The sequence below is a fragment of the Lontra canadensis genome, unplaced genomic scaffold (assembly GCF_010015895.1).
Source record: "Lontra canadensis isolate GAN:19392208 unplaced genomic scaffold, GSC_riverotter_1.0 scaffold23, whole genome shotgun sequence".
NCBI classification, from domain to species: Eukaryota; Metazoa; Chordata; class Mammalia; order Carnivora; family Mustelidae; genus Lontra; species Lontra canadensis.
The window spans coordinates 1590008-1614664 of record NW_022631017.1 but is presented as its reverse complement, the minus strand read 5'-3'; the positions used below and the strand labels follow the sequence as shown (position 1 = coordinate 1614664).

The following is a 24657-nucleotide window of genomic DNA, read 5'->3' as shown; positions in this document are numbered from 1 at the left end:
TTTGCTGTGCATATGTTTTCTTTCTCAGATAAGACTATAAACCTTTGGGGATTGTGTTACTCACTTGATTTACTCACTCTCTTACTCCCTTTTGTATGCCCAAAGTGCAGAGCAGGTGTGTTGCTCATAGAACATGTTCAATAAAGACCTCTGATTACACAGCCGTGGGTTTGATGATACTGGCTTTTCAATTCCCAAATGACCCGGTACTTAATGAGCAACCTCAGGAGAAATGACCTAGTTCCACAAACGTGGCCTCCTTAGTTGCCATTACTGTAAAGATGTAACAAAACTGCCTTTCCCTTATTTCTCCTTCATGTCAGCATTTCCCCTGGTGATACTGAAACGGAGGTTTGCATTAGGTTTTGTGGCTCGGAGGAACTATGGAAATAGGAGACAGTAGAATCGGGATGTGTGGGCTTTGGTGGTGAGAGAGGAAATCCAGGCTTGGCTACCCTGTCAGAAATCAGACCACATGAAGTTTCCAGTAAGTGGAGACTGTGCCTTCTGTGACTGAATTCCCATGGTCATGTCCTGCGGCTCACTAAGAACTCTTGGGCCAGTTATTAAAAAATAAAACAAAAATCTCTTTGGTGAAGGTAGGGATTAGATCATGATTTACCGATACATTTCCTAGCCAGTTTTTCCCCAAGCTCAACACCGACATAGGCAAACTGTGATCGCCCTTAAAAGTCTTCATTCACAGGGGCCCAACTTTGCATTTTATCCCCCGTGTTCTAATTACATTGGTGCCGTAGATGCAACCTGGTCTCATGTGATCGTCTGAGATAAAGATGAGGAATTAAAGCACAAACAAGTGACTCATTTTAATGGATTTACTCCAGACAGGAGAAACCTGTAATTTCTCTTAGGCGTGCTTGATGGACCCATTGTGGAGTGAATCACAGACTTACACAAGCCTTGAAACCCCGGGCGGTTTTACAGTTCTCAGATAGGCTTCTCACAATCGGTGGCTGGTTTGCACCGGGCCCTCTTGGATTTCTCTTTGAAAAATGGAGAAAAGGCGTCACAGGCGCTGAAGGGGGACCATGGGACCTGCAAGGGGAGGCACCCGGGATGGTGGGGCACAGTGGCTGGAAGCTCGGTGCCAACTCTCCTGCCTGGCTGCTAGCTTTCCTGGATGCGGTGAGTACCCATGCCAGGAGCAAACCTTCCTCTGACTGAAGACTGGATTGGTTTTGCATGTATTCTGGAATGGGGAAAATGCACGATTTCTGGTGGTATTCTCTAGAGTGCTTGATTCTGCAGGAAGCCTTCCTGACATTATTTAGAAATTGGCTAGCTCAAGGTTGAAGTCCGCCCTTGATCTCTTTTATATTTGTTTTTCTTTAAGAAGTCATTTGTCAGGATCTAATTGCTCACTCCCAGGAGTGAAAATGCAAAGCACTCTGTCAGGCAATTTGACTCTGTTTTCTGACTGTCCCTTTGCTTGATAAAGTGGATAAGCAAACCAACTTTCAATTCCCTTCCTTTGGGCTGAACGTAAAGATTTATATAAATTATTATAAAGCATTCCGTTAGTAGTTTTCTTCTTTTCATTTATTTATTTATTTGACAGACAGAGATCACAAATAGAGAGGCAGGCAGAGAGAGGAGGAAGCAGGCTTCCTGCTGAGCAGAGAGCCTGATGCGGGGCTTGATCCCACGACCCCGGGACCATGACCCGAGCTGAAGGCAGAGGCTTTAACCCACTGAGCCACCCAGGCACCCCACCAGTTTTCTTCTTACAGTGAGGCTGACAAAGCTGTCTGTATATCAACTTAAAAGGAAACATTTCCTCTAGTGATGGTTAAGCCTTTTTGTAAAGGGCATCTACCCTTGTTTTGAGTGGTCTACTGCACACCATTTAATTGCCTATATTCCTTGTCCTCTGAGGACAATTGTGACCTTTTAAATGTGTGCTGTAAGGTGCTTTTGTGTGTGTGTGTGTGTGTGTGTGTGTCAGTACTTCAGTGACCTTTCTTCCCAGAGCCAAGCAATCGCTCAGTTGACCAATTACTTTAAAATCCTGTAAGTCTCGAGAGAGTTGGTGAGAGGCTAGATACCTTCCAGCTATGAAATTGTGTGATTCTTCAAATATAACAGTATTTGAACCAGACTGCCGTTCTCAGAAAAGATACTGAGACACAAAGAGATTGGCTGGAAGCCATCTCAAATAGCCCAGGATAAGACGCTTCTGATTCTAATAGATCTTTTCTATCTTTCTTTCCCCCAAGGCTCTTTATGAGACTGCTCCGCCATGGCAAGGGACAACTGGTAAGAGTGACTGAATCCGTTCTATTACTGAGGCCAAGCAACACGCAAACAACTTGTTTAGCCGTCTGACTCTATAATCAGCTCTAATTACCACCAGTGGTGTAGATGGGACGTACGGTTATGAAATTCGGCTGAGGGGAACACAACACACACACCCCAACATGTAGGTCAGCAGTCTCTGAGTTCCTCACCTTCAGTTAACCTCTCTGAACAGGGCCTTCCCATCGAAGGGATTGGCCAATGAGTGTGAGGTGAGTTGCTACCCAGAAGGTGAACCAACAAGTGGAACCCCCTGCCCCGGCCACCTCACGTTGGAGTGAAGGTCATGGGGACAACACTTTGAGACAGTGTCCCCTCCGTTGGCAAACATCCTCACCCAGCTTACCTTGGGGTGTTCTGTGTGGAGGAGTTTGAGAGATCACGGCTTCCAATGCATTCTTTCCTTCCTGACTATGGTTACTATTCCCAGGCTTACCTTTTTAAATTTGCTTTGAGAGTCCTGATGCTAGCTCTCATGCAGCGTGTCTGGGCAGGTGGGGAGTGCCTGGGTTTCATGACTCATATCCTACAACCCCATTCTAGGGAAGATCAGAAACAAGCTCCAGGACCCAGGCAGACTAATTGTATTTCTTGATTCCAACTCATTCAGAAACCCAGCTCTTAGTACAAGGGAGGTGGGAAAAATAGGAGATGGTGTGTCAGAACCACTGGGGTCTTCTAGGTCTGTCCGAGAAAGGGCTTTGTGAGTTCTGACCGTGGAGATAGGGCAGAAAGGGTGCTTGTGCTGCCATGCTGGGAGCAGACATCACTCACCTGGTGTGGCCTTGTCTCTTGCCGATCCTAGACAGGACCTCGCAATCCTATTGCACAGAGGCTCCAAGCAGTATAACAAAGAGGTAGGTTGGGAGCATGTCTACTTAAATCACTAGGTTCCAAAAGGATCTAGAGTAGCACATATGCTCACCTCCCCCTCTAAAGTCGAGAACTTGCCTTGTGATTTTAAAGCAAAGACTTCCAAAGTTGGTATCGTTCTCTGTGGGGCCATTCACTTATTCATTCACTTATTGAACACATGCTGTCCGGGTAACTATTACCACTCTTACACTCTGCTGGGTGCTGGGGACCGAGAAATATCCCTTCCTATTCACCTCCTAATGACAACATGATTTTTTTGGTTGGAGGGAGGTCTATTCTGTTAGGTGTGGGCTAATTTCTCTCAGGCTCTGGGGCTGGGAACACTAGCTCTTGTGCTCTTTTGACCCTTTGTCATCAGGTCTTGGAGCACAGGTAGTGAGGTGGGAGGCATCCCTTGCTGGGAGTTCTCTTGGGAGGGATATCCTGAGTCACATGACCTCTGGGACCCTTCAGTCTAACTACATTGTCCTCCTAGCCTCGGGGAGCAAGCAAAGGTGATTTTCTCTCTCTCTCTCTCTGAAGTAATCACTCTGTTAGAGCAGAGTCTGGCTTCCATTCAGTGGCCTAGAATTGCCTATTACCAAGTGAAAGACAAAAGTGGCTGGTAGTGGGCAATTCACACTTCTATGAGGATGCACAGAGGGAGGGAAGTAGGTTAGGAAGCAGGGAGGAGGAATTTGGGATGTTACTTTTCCAGTACCTAAGAAGCTGTCAATTCCAGGTAGCTCGTTGCTTTTATCTCTGAAATAGGCCAACTTTCAGGCACTTTGGGAACAAGATACAGGGCATGTTTCTTTGTAAATGTCAGGTAACTATTCACCTAATCGCCACAGAAGCCTCAGGCATGAGTTCTGCATCTTGTTTTCTCTTCTTCTTTTTAATTATTCATTTCTGAGTCTGCCTTCCCCTTCCTGGGATCATCCCAGACCCCTGAGATGTCTTTCATCCCTGCCTTTCCTCACCTCTCCACCCAGAGAATCATGTGTCAGGATGATTCTGACTCTTCTCACCATTAAAGATGACCTATCCATTGCCTCCTTCTTTCAGGATTCCCTAAGTTCTGGTCTGTTACTCTCTGAGGCGCTACTTTGGGTCCCGGGGAGTGGCCTCCCGGGCAGGTGTTAGCATAGGGGCTGGCACATGGTAGGTGTCCAACAACTGCACGCGTAGTCTGAGTCTGGATACGCTAATGTGTTCCAGGATGACACACGGTCCTTAAACAGCAGCCTTAAATTCCCCCAGAGCACCTTGGATGAGAAGGTGCCCCCATATATATATGAGGGGTGGGCGGGGTGGGGAGGTTGGTGCAGGGACACATGGTTTCTCCAACTGATCTGACCATGGAACCCCTTAGTCTGTTATGAGACCAGTGTTCCACAGAAACCCACTTCAGGACACAGTATCTTGGGCAACCTCAACTGACACCAAGCTATGTATGGTTTGCCTTACTAAATAAAACAGGCAGTTTTCCTGAAATCACAGAACATTTAAGTCAGTGTAGGGTCATGTTTTTCTTCCATTCTTCTAAAATTCAACTTTGGTGCCTGCTACAAACTTGGTAAACAAGTGGCGGGTAGCAAGTGTCCACCCTAGGCATACAGCACTCTTCTGTCAGGATTACTGCTTACTCTTTTTATGTTCCCCCACCATGTACTAGGATCTTGATTTAAATAGCCAGGGACAGTTTTTCCCAACAAACCGTTTTTCCTGCCACCATACCCGAGGGGCATAGAGAAGTAGCGATCTTATGAAAATGCAGTTTTGTTGTTAAACTGAACACACTATAAAGCCAGAGGTCAGTAAATGGCATGAAGGTCATCTTAGCATACTGGACACAGAATAACTCTGGGTTCTCCATGGAGGAGAGGACCAGGCCTTGACTCTAGCACTCTTTACTAGGAACTAGTAGACCCCTGGGCCAGGCAAGTTGTCTTTACTACGTTCACATCTGAAAGAGGCTTCTTTCAGTACTGTCTGTGTTTTTGTCAACATTCTTTTGGACAATCCACTCTTGTCACATGTATTTAGATTTTATGTCCTTGTTCTTTTCTTCATTCTTTTAAGAGGTCACTTGCTACCTGCAGACACTGTGCTGGGTATTGGAGAAATAACAAATATTTATATTTTAGGTTTATATTTGTATTCAGTATTTTTTTTAAGAGAGGGGGTGCAAAGGGAGAGGGAGAGAGAGAATCTTGAGCTGGCTCCACGCCTAGTGTAAAGCCCAGCATGGGGGTCGATCTCACAATCCTGAGATCATGACCTGAGCCAAAATCAAGAGTCGGACGCTTAACCAACTGAGCCACCTAGGTGCCCAGAAATACTTTATATTTGCAGAAAATTTTCACTTCAGCATTATGTAAAATGCAAAGTCCGCTTTAATTATTAAGTCTTTATCAATGGTGAATCTAAGTATGTTTCTTCCATTCTGTTCTATAAAATATCAGCCTCTGATTATGAATTATGCCAGATATACTTCATTTTATTTTTCAATTCACCATTTCAGAGCGCCAAAGCTCTGGCTCATTGTGTTCTGCAGAACACTCTGGCTTTTGGCTTCAGCTATCTATACGATGGTGGGACAGATTCCATTCTATTCTTTTTGGTGAGAGGAGAAAAAAAACCCATTTGGAGCTACCTTGAAAACATTTCTCCATCTGACCCATCCCTACCGATCAAACTAGGCAAAAATAAGAATGTTGTGCCTCCTCTTGGGTAACATTATTAAACATCTCCTCCTTCCCACTTGTAATAATTGAAGGAACTTTACCATATAATTATCATATAAAGTAGTAGATGGGTTACGTACACCAGGCTATAAGAACATGAATGATGAAATAGCAAGTTAATTAACCAAAACTCCCCAAACAGCTAATTGTGCTCAGCTCAATGTTTGTGTTTCATGTGGTCATGCTTATGATTTCACACTACATATAAGCGATCTGTTAGAAAGTTTTTTCTTAGGAAAAAAAAATTATTATTATTAGTTCATCATGTTCCACAAAGAGCATAATGATCTACAGAAAATGCCATGCCTAGTGGATCCTTTAGTCTCCAAACACTTTCAGGAGCCGTGGACTTACAGAGGCCCTAACACTGCTCAGGAAAACAAACAGTTTTGAACTTCCTAAACCACATCAGATCACATCACATCATTGTGCCAAATGCCTGACTTTCTTCCAGCAAGATTAACTTTAAATTCTTATATTGAAAACTGTGGACAGTAAAATGCTTCCTTCTGAAGCCTTAGATAGCAGGCATCATTCCTTATAAGTGGCCTCCTGTTGGTTCGTCTTCACTCATTTCACTGTGCATTTCAAACCACTGCTCTCTAGGTGGAAGAGAATTGCATTTAACCTCAGCATCCGTCCTATTATTTGGCTCTGAACGTAGGTGTCTTTTTCCCCAATTGCGTGTACCTTGGGAAGAACATTTCGATAGATTGTGAAAAAGTAAAGAGGAAGGACCAAAGAGACCGCTTCAGTAGGAGAAGTGAATGATTTTCAACTTGGTAATGAAAATGAATGGTGCATTCTGTATTTCTCTTTCTCAGATTGCAGGTTACAATCCATTAGAGGGTTGTGGATTCAATTTAGTGGGTGGCAACCAGTTTCCGAAAGAATGTCAGATAGAGTGGAATGCAAGTTAAAAATCATGGACAGAGCAGAGAGTGTCTTGCTCATAGGTGGGAAGGATAAGAAATATATAAAACCTTTTAAAATATAAAAATTATGTATTTTTCCAGTCTTATGTATGGATACCTATACACATACATATATATGTCTGTACACATTGAGTCATGATATAAGATCTGTTTTATTACTGTGTCAGGATAAAAATTTTGGAAAGCTACCGGTGTATATGTGAAATATACAGATAGATCTAAGACAGCTTATATTGGTTCTTCTGGTATTTCCTTTTATGATGATGGTTAAAAATCTATCCTACAAGGAAGATATGGTCCATATACACTATGGAGTATTATGCCTCCATCAGAAAGGATGAATACCCAACTTTTGTATCAACATGGACAGGACTGGAAGAGATTATGCTGAGTGAAATAAGTCAAGCAGAGAGAGTCAATTATCATATGGTTTCACTTATTTGTGGAGCATTAACAAATAACACGGAGACATGGGGAGATGGAGAGGAGAAGGGAGTTGAGGGAAATTGGAAGGGGAGATAAACCATGAGAGACTATGGACTGAAAAACAACCTGAGGGTTTTGAAGGGGTGGTGGGTGGGAGGTTGGGGGATCCAGGTGGTGGGTATTATGGAGGGGGAGTATTGCATGGAGCACTGGGTGTCGTGCATAAACAATGAATTCTGTTACACTGAAAAGAAAAAAAAAACTACCCTAAATAATATTAATATTGCAAATTGCTTAGTTTGCCCATCCACCAATTTGCCGCATATATGAGAACTTCTTTCCACCCACTCATGTAAGATCTTGAATTCCACAAACATATCCCAGCAACTATGCAAATCCATTACCACACTTTGCCTGTCATTCTGCCATGTTTCCTTTCCCCTGCTCAGACTTGCTATACAAGATGACAGTATAAGTCCAAATACGTCTCCCCATTCATTGGTTAGGAACGCAAAGAATTTTAAGCTCAAAGACAATTTGGAAGCCTTCCTGTAAGTGCCTGTGGCTCATCCTCTCATGTGAAGGCTCACTGCAGTCATGAAAGACCATCTTAGTCTTGACTCCACCCAGGAAAGGTCTGACAATCACTGATCAGTGAGTTTTCTTTGCTCTCTGGCCACAGATTGCCTGGTGAGCATAGATGGATCAGAGTTAGTTCACCTCCATTACAACATAAAGGAATTTACATTTGCTGAGGCTCAGTTTCTGCTTGGCCTTATTCACTAGGTAGAGTATGTAGCTGATCGCTCTTCCCACTATTGGTTTGACTTGTCTGAATTCCCCACTAGACATCCTTTATGGAAATGACAGCACCCTTTACTTCCCTATCCCCAACATCTGGCACAGTTTCTGACAAATAGGAGCCACCTGATAAAGGGTGGTTGAGAGAATGAATAATCATCCTACATTTTATGAAATGGATGAGAAAGAATATAGGCTCAGCAAATGTCAAATAGCTCATCAATATCATAAATGTGATTGACAGCTTAGCTCATGCTGAATCTAAAGTCCATGACATTTTTACTTTGCTGCATCTGTGCTATGAGAGAATTGTTCTAAGGAACTTTGCTTCCAATAAATTGTCTTAGTTTCTTCTATCCTGTAAGAGAAGTATGGTGGTGATGATCAAATCATGATGATGTTGATGAACTTCAACTGTGATGGAGATGCTTTTTGGAAATTTGTCTTTGAAAGGTAGAACTAGCAAGAAAGAGGCATTATCAAAAGAAAAATAATTGTAACTGTGTGGTGATAGATGTTAACTAGACTTACTCATTTTACAAAAATACAAATATCAAATCACTATGTTGTATGCTTGCAATTAACACAATGTTACATGTCAATTATATATTAAAAAGAAGAAAAAGGCAAGAAATAGAGATATAGCCAAAGAATAATTATCTTTTCATGCTTCTAGTTTCTCTGTATAATAGTTGATCCATCTATAAGAGAGAATCTCAGTGCTTGCTCCAATAACAGACAATAGTGTGTATTCATTTCATTTTAAGTTCCTTGACCCCCTTTGTCCAGAGAGACAGTACATTGTAGAACAGTAGTTCTCAACTGGGAGCAAATTCCTCTCCCAGGGCACATATGCCCATGACAGACATATTTGGCTGTCACAGCTAGGGAGGAAGCTGTTCCTGGCATCTATTGGGTTGAGGTCAGAGATGCTACTGCACATCCTACAATTTACAGGACAGCCCCCAACAACAAAGAACCATCCATCCCCAAAATGTCAATAATACCATTGCTGAGAGATCCCATCCTAGAACTTGGCTTTCCAGCTGTACTATCTGGGTTGAACCCTTGGCTCCACCACTTTTTATGAGTGACCTTGACTCATAGTCACTTTGTACCTTAGCTTCTCCACTAATAAAATGAAGATGGTAATACTGTCTTACATCATCTGATTAAATGAATTAATGCAAAGAAGGAGCTCAGAAAATGATTGGTAAATAAAGGTTCTTGATAAATGTTATGATTAAAGAAAATCGTGGATCAAATAATCAGAAATGATTCCTTGGTGAACATACATCCTTCCTAGTACTTCCATCACTCCTGTCTATTGTTTGCAGACAAGTTGCCGTTGAAGGAAAGTCTTTTCCATTTTTTACACATTAGCTAGTTTGAAAGTAGATATTGGTGTCCTTTCTGGAAGCAGAATGTTTTGGTATGAACATCTCAGAGTAACCACTAGGGTCACCAAGGGGTTGGTTAGTCGGCTAAGTTTTGTGTTGTCTGGCTTTATCAACTCCACCTGAATCCACTTTCATTCTGTATTGCAGGTGAAGATCCTAATGTGTGAAAATGAAGTCCCAGGCAACCATGATTTGCTGTTTAATGTTCTTTCTGGGAATAGAATGTTCTCACTATAAATCCAAGGTCCACATAAAAGTAAGTTTGATCCATTCTCAAGTGGTCCCATGAGAAATCTGCCAGGTCTCCTAGATGAGTTAAATTTATGACAAATAACATGATCTTAAATAAAATTTCAAATGACTACAATTTTACTCTTGCAGATATATATCTGTATCTATATATCTATATATATATATAGATATACATATCTATATCTATATCTATATCTATATCTATATCTATATCTATATCTATATCTATATCTATATTTCTTTTAAGGGAACAAAGAAAAGTTGAGAGGTGGCTGGGCCCTGCAACAGTATATTTGCATGGTGCAACAGAGCACAACAGTATAATAGAAAAATTACTTTGCAAGCCACAGAGAACATAGACAGGCAGTTACTGGGAGGAGGAATACTAGCCTGGCAGGTAGCATTTCAGCTCCAGACCTTATCTTTTCTTCTCGTTATCTGCATAAGTTGTTTTGATTCTTTGAGTTTTAATTTCCTTATCTATAACATAAAGGGTATTTTTTTTTTCTTTTAGATAATTTTTATAGCCCTTTACAGCTGCAGAAGAGTTTGTGATTCTATTATTGTCACCTAATGATTATTCCTAGCATCTGCTCATTTCTTCCTCTCTGGGGATCTATGGTATCTGGTGGATCGTATTAGCTTCATTTCATAGTTACAGTTAATACAGATGGAGACCAGCTTAGCATTATAATTACTACATCTCTTTTCTCCCTGAGTACTTGAGCTTCCCCAAATAGGTATCCAATCCACTAACCTGACCCTCAGGGCCCAAATGACCACTGGCAAGATTCTTGCCCTCCTCAGAGGAGGGTTTATTCTCTGTCTGTGCTCACCTCCATGATTCTGTCTGAAAATTTCTGTGACATCACATGCAGACCTGGTGCAGTTTTCTTCTGAGTCATGAACACATTTTCTCTTCATCTCCACATGGATCCTCTATGTTGAGATAAGCAAGGAGAGTTCCAGAGTAAAGAGGACCTTTGGGAATTTGTCTTTTACAGGATGGAGATAAACTTCAACATCCTGAAGGGAAACTCAAGACTGGAAGGATACAAGGTAGGTGTCTACAGAAGAGTGTTCTTCCATAAGGAGACTGGGCACAGTGAAGAAAGGGCATGGATTTGGCAGAGCATGTCCCCAGACCACAAACTTTCAAATGGCGTAACAGTCTCTAACAAGTTCTCATTGTTTACCGGTATTGACAGACTTTCTTACAATTATACCATTATCCATGGCATAGTCAATGACCCAAGTTGGCAAATTACTCACATGTGTTCTAGAGTAGAAGACAAGTGCTTACTTTAAAACCCCAAAGGGAAATCTGTTTGAACTAATCAGCTAGTAAGAGGCAGAAGAAGGAACAGGGAAGAATTCATTCCTTCGTGCAAAGGTATTTTCAGAATGTTTAAATGTATGTTACACTCTGGTGCTAAGTCTACTGAAGTGATGTAAGATAGGTATTGTGTTGGTGAGATGGGTTACTCTCAAAAACTCAGAAATAAACTATGGAGATAGTCATTAGTAGCAAGATAATGCAATCACATGGTTCTGACCCAAATAGCAGAGATCACTGGATTCTGCACAGACATGGCCAAGTATATTTTTAACAACAAATACATCTATACATTAATGTGGACTTGAGAAAAGAGGGAGAGAGATGGCTAACCTTCATTGAGCATTGGCAAAGCTGATTCAAGGGCTGAACAGGATGCTCACTCGTTCAAGTTTGTAACAAGACTGTGGCATCACCTCCAAACTGTATGGATGAAGAAATTAAGATCCACTGAGCTTAAATGACTTTGCAAAACCAGGGACAGTGGGTAGGTGGTAAAGAAAAATGCAAACTTTCTTGTTTCCTTTCTCTATGAATGGAGTCATCCACAGAGCCTCCCTTGACTCACAGACAGTCACCACATCTTATTGATTTCAACACCTTACTAGCTTCCATTAGGATCTACTTCTTTTCAGAAGTAGATCCTTCTTCCTGGGAATACTTCAACAACCTCATTCTTGGGTTCCTTGCTTCAAGTCAATCCACTCTACTCATGGGCCGAATTAGTCCTGCCACCAGGTTTTAGAAATAAAGTTTTATTGGAACACAGCCATGCTCATTTATGTACATATTATCTTTGATGGCCTTCATGCCACAAAGGCAGAGTTAAGTAGCTTTGAGAAAGACCACCTGGTTTACAATGCTGAAAATATTTATACTCTGGCTAGTTTTCATATTTAGCAAATAAAAATATGGAATTCCTCATTGAACTTAAAAATCAGATAAACAATGAATGATATTGCATGTGTCATACGAACATTAGAAACTTATTTATTGTTTAACTGAATATTTTCATTTGATCCCTGTTATTCATGGACTCTGCATTTATAAATTCTCCTATTCATTGAAACTTATTTGTGACCCCCAAATTACTACTCACAGTGCTTTCTGGATCATTCATAGACAGAAAAAAAATTTGAGTTAGCTCAGGTACAAGTTTCTAGCCAAACAAGATGGCACTCTGCCTTCTTGTTCTAGCTGTCCTACTATAAACAAGTGTTGTTTTTGTGGCATTACTAATGCCATATTTTTGCATTTTGTGCTTTTTGTTTGTGATTTTGCCATTTAAAATAGCCCTGACTATAGTTTCCTGAAGAGCTTTCTGGTGTTCCTAAGGAGGCTGTGATGTATCTTAAAGAGAAAATTCATGTGTTAGATGAGCTTTGTTCATGTGCTCTTATGAGTTATGGTACTATTGGCCATGAGTTCAATGGTAATGGATCAACAACATAAATGAAGTGTCTTTAAATAGAAACACATATAAAATGAGCTCATATATTAATCAGTTGATAAAAATGTGAGGAAAAGAATCTGCCTTGATTTCCCCTTATTCGGTGTTTGTGGAAGCAACTCCATAGACCATAACTATTGCAAATAATGAGAATCAACTATGTCTGAAAATAAATTTACTATTTAACTGGACTTCCGTATTTTATCTGGCAACTCTATCATGTTCTTTATGGAAAATTTTACTGCCTTCTGTTCTATGCTATTGTTAATCATCTTTCAAAAACAAATCTAATCATGTTTTCTGGTAACCCCCATATTAGCACAGAATTCAAAGTCCTTCATGTCTTGACTCCTGCTTCTCTCCCATCCTCATCTCTTGCCCCACCCCCCTCAGCTGCTCTAAACTAGCCTTTCTGTCTGACCTGTGACCCCTCCTTTCCATGTACTGTTCACCCTGCTTGGCACACCTTGCTTGGTGCTGAGGACTCTGTTCAATGTCACCTCCTCTGGAAAGCAGACAATTCCCAAATCCCTAGAATAAGTTAGCTGCCTCCGTCAGAGCTCAGTAAAGCTAATTAGGTCCCCTCCTCTCTCTTGCCTTTCAGAGAAATGCCAGGGACCTTGCATCATGGCTTCCAACTGCAGCCAGCCCTGTGCTCAGCACTTTCGTGGAGAAATAGGATTTATATGTCATCAAAACAAGTGGCAAAAATCAACGGAAACATGTACAAGCCTCTCCGTGGAAACACTCTTTAAGGTAAAGCATTTGCATATTATTGGCTTCCAGGGCTAATTTCTCAGGAAACCGTAGAGGCATTTTCCTGTGTTCTGTTCTGCACGACAATAAATCTCAGACTTGGACTTGGGAAAATGGCAGATTGTGGGAAATTTGTCTCTTCTCCTTCTTCCTTGCCCAAATTCTCAGATACTCTCCCCCCTCCTCACTCTCTCTTTCTCCCTCTCAGCATCTTTTCTTAAAAAAACTCCTTTACGCAATGGTAAATGCTTAGAGGTTGAAGTTTGAGTTTTGACCTCAAATTTTAGAGCTTAAAGTTTGAGATGGATTTGTGTGTATCTTCGCGTAATTACTGAACTCTAAACTTCTTGAAATTACAATTTAGCATCATTTGACCTGCCAACCTCCATCCATCCCCACCCACACAAATTTCATGAGACTCCCCTTTCAAAAAGTTAAAATAAGTAGACAGATTTTGTTTTTAGAATTTCTCCACATATCTGGAGAAAATGTCTTGTTATCACACTTGGGTTAAAACCACTATCCTGGGGCACCTGGGTGGCTCAATGGGTTAAGCCTCTGTCTTCAGCTAGGGTCATGATCTCAGGGTCCTGGGATTGAGCCCCGAATAGGGCTCTCTACTCAGCGGGGAGCCTGCTTCCCCCCAACCCCCACCCGCCTGCCTCTCTGCCTACTTGTGATCTCCGTCAAATAAATAAATAAAATCTTAAAACAAACAAAACAAACAAACAAACCACTATCCTGAAAGTGATAGGTCAGTATCCTGATCTCAGTGGCAATTTTGATGGAACTGCTTGTCTGGGTGTGACTCCATCCTACCCTCTCTGTCTTTCTTGGCATCTAAACCCCTTTTTAGTACCACTGGCTTCTCCATTTTCCCCACATGGTGTATTTGTGCCTTAGCTCCTTTATTCTGAAATATGTTAGGTATTTCATCATTTTTGAACAATTTTTTTTTTAAACAGGACTTCAATAGTGCATCACGCCTCTCCCTAGCAGCATCATCTGTGCCTGTTCACGTTCTTGATTTTCGAGCTCCAGAACCTGTGGAGAGTGTAGCCCAAGGAATCCTCAGGAACTGTCCAATTGATTATGCCTGCATACTTGATGTCGTGAAGTCATCAGAAGCCACGTCTGGAAACATCGCGTTCATAGTGGAGTTACTAAGAAATATTTCTACAGACTTGTCTGATAATGTTACCCAAGAGAAAATGAAGGTATTCTTTGACAATTTCCTTTAAAAAACTGGCAGGTTTCTTTTCTTTTTTTTTTTTTTTTTAAACCAAATCTTGCATTTTAACAGTTTCAAATGTACGGTCCAAAGTAAGACAGCCACAGCAACCATAACAACGATAGGCTTTTTATTTCAATTCTGCAGGTCAATTCACTCTAGCTTATGTAAGTTTTCAAGAAGTTAGCATATTTTTAATACATGTTTCTGTACAAACTTACTAGTTTCAAAAAAATATCCTGAAAGGATGGCTGTGAGCAAGAGTGTGTCTACTCCAGTGTTGCCCAAATTTAATTCTGTAGGACATAATTATTTTGAGAAATGTTAATGGAGGTTTCGTTTCTACAAGGGAGATCTGTGCATAGCAGATGTAGAAATTCTGGGTTAAACAAAGTTAAGCAGGTTTCCTTCTGGCAGAACTTTTTAGAACTCTTCATGTGTTAATGAAGTTTAGCCCTCTTTATAAAGGGGGGAGTATAGAGATACAGTATGCAGTGTTTCTCAAATTTAGGTTTTTATAGAATTTACCCCCAATTCCCTCCATTAAACAATCATTAATAGCTCACGAGAACTCTTGGGTTATATAGACTGCAGTTCGGAAATGCTGTCCCCGGGCACATAATAAAGTAGTAAACTTTATCTATACTTTTATTTTATTTTAATGATTGTTTTACTGTACTTCTCTCTCTGAAGTCCTCTTAGCATGAGATTCCAATAAACCGTGAATTTGAAGAGCAATATGTCAAAGAAGATCCCATCACTTGAACTCGAGAAATTTCAGGGTTTAGAGATTGAGTTTCTACACTAATGTGTAAATCCTTCGCATAACTTCCATTTTTTCCCTCCACTGCAGAGTTATAGTGAAGTGGCCAACCACATCCTTGACACAGCAGCCATTTCAAATTGGGCTTTCATTCCAGACAAAAATACCAGCTCGGATTTGTTGCAGTCAGTGAATCTGTTCGCGAGGCAACTGCGCGTGCACAATGAATCCGAGAACCTTGCAGATGAACTCTTCATTCAGGCAAAAGGGCTTCGCATCAACCACAATACCTCAGAGAAAAAGTTCAATTTCTCCGCGAGCATGAACAGTACAACAGAGGGTATCTTAGGGATGATAGAAATTCCCAGGCAAGAGCTGTGGAAGCTGTCACCAAATGCATCCCAAGCCATCAGCATAGCATTTCCCACCTTGGGGGCCATACTGAAGGAAGTCCGCTCGCAAAATGTGAGTCTTCCTAGACCTGTAAATGGTCTCGTCCTTTCGGTGATTTTACCGGAAGGACTGAAGCAAGTCTTATTTACCTTTGAGAAGATCAACAAATCCCGGAATGCCAGGGCCCAGTGTGTTGGTTGGCACTCGAGGAAAAGGAGGTGGGATGAGAATGCTTGTGAAACCACACTGGAGATCAGGAACAGAGTGAAATGCTTGTGTAACTACACCAACATGGTGATGTCCTTTTCCATTCTAATGTCCCCCAAATCTATAGACAACAAAGTCCTGTACTACATCACCTGCATTGGGCTCAGCATCTCCATCTTTAGCTTGATTCTTTGCCTGATCATTGAAGCCGTGGTGTGGTCCCGGGTGGTTGTGACGGAGATATCATACATGCGTCATGTGTGCATCGTGAACATAGCTGTGTCGCTCCTGATTGCTAATGTGTGGTTCATCATAAACTCTAACTTTCACAAAAAGGCCCAGGACTCCAACTGGTGTGTTGCGCTGACATTTTTCAGCCACTTTTTCTACCTCTCTCTGTTTTTCTGGATGTTCTTCAAAGCACTGCTCATTATCTATGGAATATTGGTTGTTTTCCGTAGGATGATGAAGTCCCGCCTGATGGCCATTGGCTTTGCCATTGGCTATGGGTGTCCACTGGTCATCGCTGGCACCACAGTTGCTATCACAGTGCCAGAGAAAGGCTACACGAGACCCGATGCCTGTTGGCTTAACTGGGACAATACCAAAGCCCTTTTAGCATTTGCCATCCCAGCCTTAGTCATTGTGGCCGTGAATCTTGTGGTGGTTTTGGTTGTTGCTGTCAACACTCAGAGACCCTCTATTGGCAGTTCCAAGTCTCAGGATCTGGCCATAATTATGAGGATTAGCAAAAATGTGGCCATCCTCACCCCACTGCTGGGACTGACCTGGGGTTTTGGAGTAGCAACGCTTATAGAAGGCACTTCTTTGATATTCCATATAATCTTTGCCCTGCTTAATGCTTTCCAGGTAAGTACCAAGAAAGAGACTTGTTTTATTAGTTAATATTATTAATATTTTATTTATAAGATACTATTTTTATTTCGTAACTTGTTATTCTGGCTATATGACATATACTGGCTATATGATTGAAAAATATAGAATACAAAATGTTTGTTCCATTTCTTACCATGTCTTGGAGACATTCAGCTGTGGCTCCTCTCACCCCATTGATTGTCAAGTTGGATTTAGCTTATCAGGCTGATTGGGTGGGAATCTCCTTCTTTCTGTTCTCAACCGGTCCACCTGTATCCCTCCTAAAGTGTTAGAAGAAGTTGACCTTCACTTCTAGATGATGTATGAATCTACACTCACATGGTATGCTTCAAAACAAAGCAGTTTTTTTCCTTTCTCAAGCAGTTTGGGAACTCAGTGGAACAGTCATTTCCCATAGGAGGACTAGACAGGACTTGCCATTCTCTTTGAGTGTTAACCAGTTAGGAGTCCTCATGGCTCATCCCTGTGAAATAAATGGAGGTTGTTCTTTGTTGAAATAGCTCTGGCTGTGTGTTGCCTGACCCTAGAAGTGTAACTTTTCTCTGGGTCTCACCCTTCTTCTTAGTAAGAAAAAGATTCGAATCTAAAGTCATCTCTCTTTTCTTTTCTCGCTCTCCCATACTTGGTTTGGCAAAATTAACCCTCCAAAAGTTGCTTTACTTTATGTTGGCTACTGAGCTTGTACTTTTGGGAAGCTGTCACTCGCCAGACTGCTTTCCATACCTATGAGGAATAGTAAATGTGGCAAGTTCGTATCCTTAATTATGCTTTTCATCAGGGGTTGGCAAACTCCAGCCCGCTTCCTGTTTTTGTAAATAGTTTTACTGGAATAAAGCCATAATCATTCGTTTGCATTTTGCCTATGGCTGCCTTTGAGCTACAACAGCAAAGCTGAGTAGCAGTAACAGCAACTGTGTAGCCCGCAAAGCCAAAAAGTATTTATTATCTGGTTCTTCACAGAAAAAACTTTTCCAGCCACTGCTTTAAATATATAAATATAACTGCTTAGTAAAGCAGCATGGATTCCTATGAATGGGTCACTATTACTCTATTTAAAAATGTGGTACAAAATATAAAGCAGACTTTTAAGAAATGCCAGCTCAGATCAATCATATATCTTACTCATATGTCTTTAATAACTATGGAGAACATTTATTTCACTCTTTGCCTTCCATGGCTTTAAAGAGAAATATTTGACTCAGGGTTGTTGTTGTTGTTGTTTTTTTTTTTTTTTTCCCCCCTGAAATCAAAAGCTCTTGGACTGACATAAATCTCCCCAAATCTTGAAGTTATTTTGGAGACTAATGATCTCATTCTATTTTTTTTTTTTTACTTTATAACTTAATTAAACCCCAGAAAGTTTTATTGTTTCTTTTCTGAATCACTTCTTTTTCTTTTTTCTTGATAGAAAAATACTGAAACACTTTTAGTTAAATACACTCCAACTTTTCTCAGCAAGTTTTCTCTGTGACTCACATTTAAAAGTTTCCATCTTCTGATAAGCGTTTCTTTGCCATGAAACTCTCCTTGGAAACCTAGCCTTCCTTCCATTCTCATGGCAGGATCCAGAATTCTCTTAAACTCAACTTCCACCATTTAAAAAGATTGGCTATCAATTATTGTGACTTTACAGGTAACCAAATAATTTAAACTTCAAGAGACCCTGTCTTTCAGAGCTCTGTATTTTTCTCTTTTATGCATAAACTTATTCCATCAGCTCAGAGACCCTGCTATTTTGTGACTTTTAACCCCAACTGAAAATAAACTATAATACAGGTTTCACTTCTCAAGAAAGCTTCCATGATTTTCACTTTGAGCTACAGGATTCCATGTCATGTTGTGTCATGTTACTGTTATGATAAGTAAGAACAGCTACTTAATATTTGGAAAGAAGGTAAACAGATGTAATAAGGGGGAAAACACCATTCTACATTTGCAGTCATTCAATAAATACAATAACTGTATTGTACAGACATGAAGGTGACCCTCTTTCTTTGACGTACAATCACAGAAATATTTGCCAATGTATTTTCTCTGAATCAATAAAAGCTGAAGTTTCTAATAATCCAATAACTGTCCTTGAAGATATCTAGAAGGGTGGTATTAGAATAACAGTTGGGATGTTGTCTGCCATACCATCCCTCATACTTCTGCTGAATTTTGCAATAGGGGTTCTTCATCTTGCTGTTTGGAACCATTATGGACCATAAGGTAATTTGAATTTGTTTCTCTTATTGTAAATATTTCCATGTGGCTCAGGGTAGCAGGGGGATGGAGCGGTTTTGATCAGAAATCCTGGTCCCTGGGGGTGAACTTATGGGGGTGCTTCAGGCATCAGCTGAGAGGAGGAAAGGAGAGAACTCTACTCTCTCATTTCCTGCACTTAAGTCAACAGGAGGCGGTGTGTGAGTGTATTTAAAAGAATAAAAACCATTACCTGAATTTTAATTTTAACTCTAGATCTAATTATAACCAAATTTTTAATTTTAATTATAAATGTAATTATAACTATACCTGAACTTTTATCCAAGTCTTATTTTTGGCTAAGCACTATGATGCTGCTTCTGCCAGGGTTAGTGGTCTTGAAGTTTCAGGACATGGGTCTGGATTTGGGGGATGTTGTCATTTGTTCACTGTTATTGTTTCTTTAGATAAGAGATGCTTTGAGGATGAAGATGTCTTCACTGAAGGGCAGAACAAGGGCCGCAGAGGTAAGCCCTCCCGTTCAGTCTCAATACCAAAGGGTCAGTGTCCTCAGGAGAGTCACACGAGACAAATATAGCTTAGTATTCTAGAATTGTTAGCAAAGAGAATTATTAGGGCACACATTCATTCGTTCATTTCTTCACTAGTCAAATTTGGAGTAGCCAGCTAAAGCTTAAGGTCAGTAGAATATACCTCTCAAGAGAATGTTCCAGCTTGGATGTATTTCATCCTTCTGGACCATTGGATGTATTTTGAGGTCTGGACCGTTGAGATGGGACAACATGAAACAAGGATCATAGACTCATAAAATACCAGAGCTGGGAAATGAGAGATGAGCTAGAAATGAAATTCTAGTCCAACCTAGTCGTTTTCTAGGTAAGGAAACCAAGGCGCAGAGTACTTACGAGATTCGCCTGAAACCCAGTTAATCATGAGAATTCATACTGTCCTTGCTCAGGATTCTGATTTTCAGTAAAACCCTATTCTTGGATTGAAGTATATGTATACTTATTGATCCTGAGCTTGACCAAGCTATCCATCTTTTAAGGTACCAACTGAAATTGCCATCATTGCCATATTAATTAGAAAGCAGTCATTTACTCAACCAATAGTGTCTCAGTAGGAGCTACTTTCTTAAAAATAAACAAAACATTTTCTGAACACATTGAAAGTCAGCATTTATAGTTAGCTACTATTTGGTGTGACTTTTGTTAGCCTGGTTCATCAATGCTAAGATAGGCATTTTCTTTACCTTTTAACATTTCTGCAATTGGAATGTATTTTACAATCAGTGGCATGTCATGATTTAATTGGCAAGATTTTTCTTTCTTTTTCTCAGTGGAACATAAAAAGAATGATGCAGCTAACAATGTTAGTTTCAATGAAATGTAATTTTATTCTGTGTAGCTGTGTCATTTCGAATGCTTGTTTTCATGTTTCCATTTTTACATGTTTATCTCTAGGCAGTCATATACATAAATATAAATCAATTTTTTCAATGCCGTTACTTACTGAGATCACTGGTACTTTTTTCTCATTTAGAATGCATCTTTAAGCCCAACCAATGGATCTAAATTAATGAATCGTTGAAGATGAGATGTGAGTATTAAAAACTCAAGGAGAATCTTCGCTTTCAAGTTGTGACAAACTCCTTAATGCCCTTGTGAGCACACGATTGCCTATAGTGTGATGCAGGAGTGAGATGGGGAGGGAACAGTGGACAGATCTTTTAGAGCTTAGAAACTGCTTTATTGCTCAGCGCATAAATGAAAATATGCACATCTTTAAAACCTATGCCATCTCAGTGTATATGTCTAAATCTTTAAAAAAAAGTTTTTATTTAAATTCCAGTTAGTTAACATACAATGTAATATTAGTTTCAGGTGTACAATAGAGTGATTCTACACTTCCACACAATACCTGGTGCCCTCCTTCATCCCTGTCACCTATTTCACTCATCCCCCTGCCCACCTCTGTCTCGTCACCATCAGTTTGTTCTCTGTAGTTGAAAGTCTTTCTTGGTTTACCTCCCTCTCTCCTTTATCCTGCTCTGTTCATTTGTTTCGTTTCTTAAATTCCACATATGAGCGAAATCATTGTCTTTCTCTGACTGACTTACTCACTTAGGATAACACTCTCCAGCTCCATCCATGTTATTGCAAATGGCAAGATTTCATTATGTTTTATGGCTAATATATATACATATACATAATATATAATATACTATATAATAATTTTTTTTTATCCATTCATTTGTCTATGGACACTGGAGCTCTTTCCATAATTTGGCTACTGTAGATAATGTTGCTATAAGCATTGGGTTGCATGTATCCCTCTGAGTTAGTATTTTTTATTCTTATATGACCAAATCTTAAATGTACTTTCCTTTCCTCAGTGAGAGAATGATATCATCACATCTATACTGATAGAGGATACACCCTTGCTGTCTATAGCATTCACACACCCTAATTCCTTCTTGTCAGTGAGTGGTGACACTTATAACAACCTCATTGTTGAGAAGGAAGACTTAATTGATTGAAATCACAAAGCAACAAGCCTATCCTTCCATAGTGAAGTAGAGCCCAGAATCATCCCTAAGGGGGTGTGGGTTAGAATTCCAGAGAGCTAGCTGCCTCACAGCCAAACTCTGAGACATATTTCTACACAGATGAAATTAGGAGAAAACAAATATTAGGCATCTATGAAGGGGAGATCAGTAACACAGTGGCAGAGCCTGAGAGGTAGTAGGGAGAGGTAGGTGGGAGGGGGGATCAAGTTGGGTACGGTTTTGTCTTGGAGAGGTTTCATGGCCTTTGAACATGGATAAAGATGAGTCTCAGATTTGTTTAAACACCATCTGGCAGGGGTACATCCTTTTTTATATTCCTTCTCTTTCTGAGTCAGGGCAGAATAGTGAACAATGGGGCAAAGCGGGGAATTGAAACAATCTCATGGAGTCAAAGACATTCTGAGTTGGTAGAACTCTTAAGGGACCCGCTGTGTTACAGAGCCTACAAACCTCACGTTGTGCTGCTATGGGACCTTGGTTCATGGTCCCAGGGAGAGGGAGGGAAAGAAAGAGGGCTTTGTCATATCCACTGACTGCCATGTGTGGGGTGCTGGGAAAACACCAGCATGTAATCCTTACTTAATCATCCTCACATCTGGGTTTTTATATTAGAACTGTAAAAGGAGTGAGGAGGGATATCAGAGTCTTTTAAAAGGATTATCTCTCCCACCTCTGCCCATTTTCTAGTCCGTAGATCTCCTCCAGAGTGGAACATCACTATAATGTTTCTTGATCAGTCACTTCCCAGGAGATAATTCAGATGACCTGTGCAAGATGACCTTTCCAGTAAGGTCCCAGTTTGACCTGCTTTAGGAAGTTTGTTAGACTGTTTCAGGTGGAGGAGATTCTGGCTCTTGGGGATCCGAAATCTAGCCATTCTAGAGAAGAGAGGTATGGTTAAAGTCTAATCTCCAGCTAGTTGGGCATACCTGGTTGGCTATAGTAAAAATTGGAGAAGACCCATAGAACCCAGGATCTGGACTGCACTCCCTCCTGTGATGGGGAGGTGCACCAAGCTTCCACAGGCACTTGGGGGAAAGTGGAGGAAGGCGGTGGGAGTGTATTAACAACTCTCCAAAGAAATCCTCGCCTCCTGTTTCTTCACCTCTTACTTTTGAACCTGTGAGGTGGGGCATGAACGGAGGGTTGCATTTTTTTCGGCATATCCTTCATAGCTGGCCCTCTCCTATTGAATTTTCTCAGTCATTGGAGCTGTGCTTTTTACATCTGGACGCACATGGATCAGGACCGGCGGCTGACATGAGGGTTAGACCACGTTAGGGGCCAGCAAGTTAGACATCAGGAGTAGGAAATGTACTCTAAGTAAATGGAGACCTAGCAGCACCAGGTGGGGTGTGGGTCTTTCAGCAGAGAAAGAGAAGGGCTCCAGCCCGTCAAGGTCAGAATTACAGCTCAGCTGCACGGGGTGTTTCGTAAATGCAGCGCAGGTGCAGCCCAAGGCAGTATTCCTAAGTATTCCTAAGCCACAAGGAAAAGGCAGTATTTCAGGCCTTTAATCAGTGCACGAAATTGAAGGCTGATGGGATCTGAGGAGATAGGGAGAAGTCCGTTGGTGAGACCGGGGGCAGGAGTTCCGAATAGGACTTGGCAGAGACTTGAGACCCTGGGCATGGGTGGAAGCTCCACATATCCCAGTGAGCTTGATTGCTCTTAGAAACAAGTTTAGGGGGGCACCTGGGTGGCTCAGTGGGTTAAAACCTCTGCCTTCGGCTCAGGTCACGATCCCAGGATCCTGGGATCGAGCGCCCTGTCGGGCTGTCTGCTCTGCAGGGAGGCTGCTTCCTCTTCTCTCTCTGCCTGCCTCTCTGCCTACTTGTCATCTCTCTCTGTCAAATAAATAAATAAAATCTTAAAAAAAAAAAAAAAAGAAACGAGGTTAGGAAAGATTTGTTGGAAGATCTTGAGATCATGGAAGAACTGCAGAGGTGTGCAAACCCCGCAGTTGGCTTTAGGTATAGATTCTAATCGAAGGAATCCCATTCTGGAGGCAGACGAGGGAGGGAGCTAGAGGACAGGCTTATTATGAAGGCACAGCCGCACAGCGCCCTCTGCTGTTCATATGTGAGGCGGGCCTTTACTCGGACGCAAACAGAGCCTGTTTCCCCAGTGTTAGTCCAGTGAGAACAGGAAGTCTCTTCAGTTTCTGTAAAATCCCCTCCACATATTTGCTTATGCCTGAACTCACCTCAAAGGATGCAGAACTCTTCATCCCACAGTAAGACATGAGACTGACTGAGCCAGTGCCTCAGAAAAGCAACATGGTTTTTTAAGTAAAGTTTTAAGTTCAGAGGAGCAAGTCATTCTAGAGACCAAGCTTAGGTAGCCGTAGAGGGTGAGAGGGCTCTGGGGACGGAGTTTAGGGCTGAGGGAGCAGCATGGAGAAGGCAGAGGGCACAGAAAAAGGAAGCTGGGAGAACAGCCTTCCTACTGTGTGACTTTGAGGAGATTGCTTGATGCCTCTGTGCCTGTTTCCTCATCTGTGAAATGGGTCTAATGATCGTACATACCTCCAAGGATGGTCTCAAGATTCAGTGAGCTAACATATTCAAAACTTGTAGAATGAGGCCTGGCTCAAATTAAGTTATCAGTAAATGCTAACTATCCTTCCTGTTAACGTGTGTTCCAACCATTTTGCCTAGGACACTCCATTCCTCATGGATGTTCCGTGTCCTGGACTGAGAGTGAAGCTCTGGGAGAGGGAGGCCAGAATGAAGGACAACCAAGTTTCCTTGGAAGACTTTCTCTTCTGGCCAGGAGTGACACCTAAGCTGTCAGGGCAAAAATGCTTGCTGAGGAGAAATTGAGAATGTCGTTTGGTGACTGGGCTTGAAGGAGCTAGAACCACTGACTCTTTGACCGACCCATGACTTGCAGGCACCTGGCTTCTTGGTCAACCTTGGCAAGATTAAGACAGCAAGCCATTTTCTGAGCTTCTGGACAAGGCTGGAGCTGTTGGGTCTCTACTGGATGAGGTGTGTTTTCATGCCCAAGGCCTGCTCTGTGGCTCCATAAACCCGCCATTGTCATTGTGCATGAATCATGCTTGCTCTGGGGGACAGAAGTTAGATCCACTGTAGGGGGAGGGGCGGGGATG

General features: G+C 41.4%; 1 protein-coding gene across 5 annotated transcripts; it reads left to right on the top strand.

Annotated features, from left to right (window-relative positions):
• Positions 1-849: 849 nt before the first annotated feature.
• On the top strand, positions 850-24641 carry ADGRF4 (adhesion G protein-coupled receptor F4). Of its 5 annotated transcripts, none has more exons than XM_032862528.1 (11): positions 850-1146; positions 2238-2277; positions 9631-9664; positions 10740-10794; positions 13126-13277; positions 14243-14494; positions 15362-16741; positions 18938-18979; positions 19420-19479; positions 20516-20572; positions 24203-24641. In XM_032862528.1, exons 3-10 carry the CDS (start codon positions 9653-9655, stop codon positions 20561-20563), a joined length of 2001 nt encoding a protein of 666 aa, XP_032718419.1. In that variant the 5' UTR covers positions 850-1146; positions 2238-2277; positions 9631-9652; the 3' UTR covers positions 20564-20572; positions 24203-24641. The 5 variants fall into 5 exon arrangements, with proteins under 5 accessions (XP_032718419.1, XP_032718417.1, XP_032718418.1 ...); XM_032862526.1 differs by having other exon boundaries at positions 9631-9739; XM_032862527.1 differs by lacking the exon at positions 2238-2277 and having other exon boundaries at positions 9631-9739.
• Positions 24642-24657: the final 16 nt, after the last annotated feature.

What these genes read in the sequence shown, in the direction of transcription:
- ADGRF4 (XM_032862527.1), top strand. Translation starts at nt 9,653, where the DNA reads ATGAAGTCCCAGGCAACCATGATTTGCTGTTTAATGTTCTTTCTGGGA. An exon ending in AATCCAAGGTCCACATAAAA is followed by an intron (nt 9,740 to 10,739) that starts GTAAGTTTGATC and finishes TGTCTTTTACAG; the next exon opens with GATGGAGATAAACTTCAACA. An exon ending in TTACCCAAGAGAAAATGAAG is followed by an intron (nt 14,495 to 15,361) that starts GTATTCTTTGAC and finishes CCTCCACTGCAG; the next exon opens with AGTTATAGTGAAGTGGCCAA.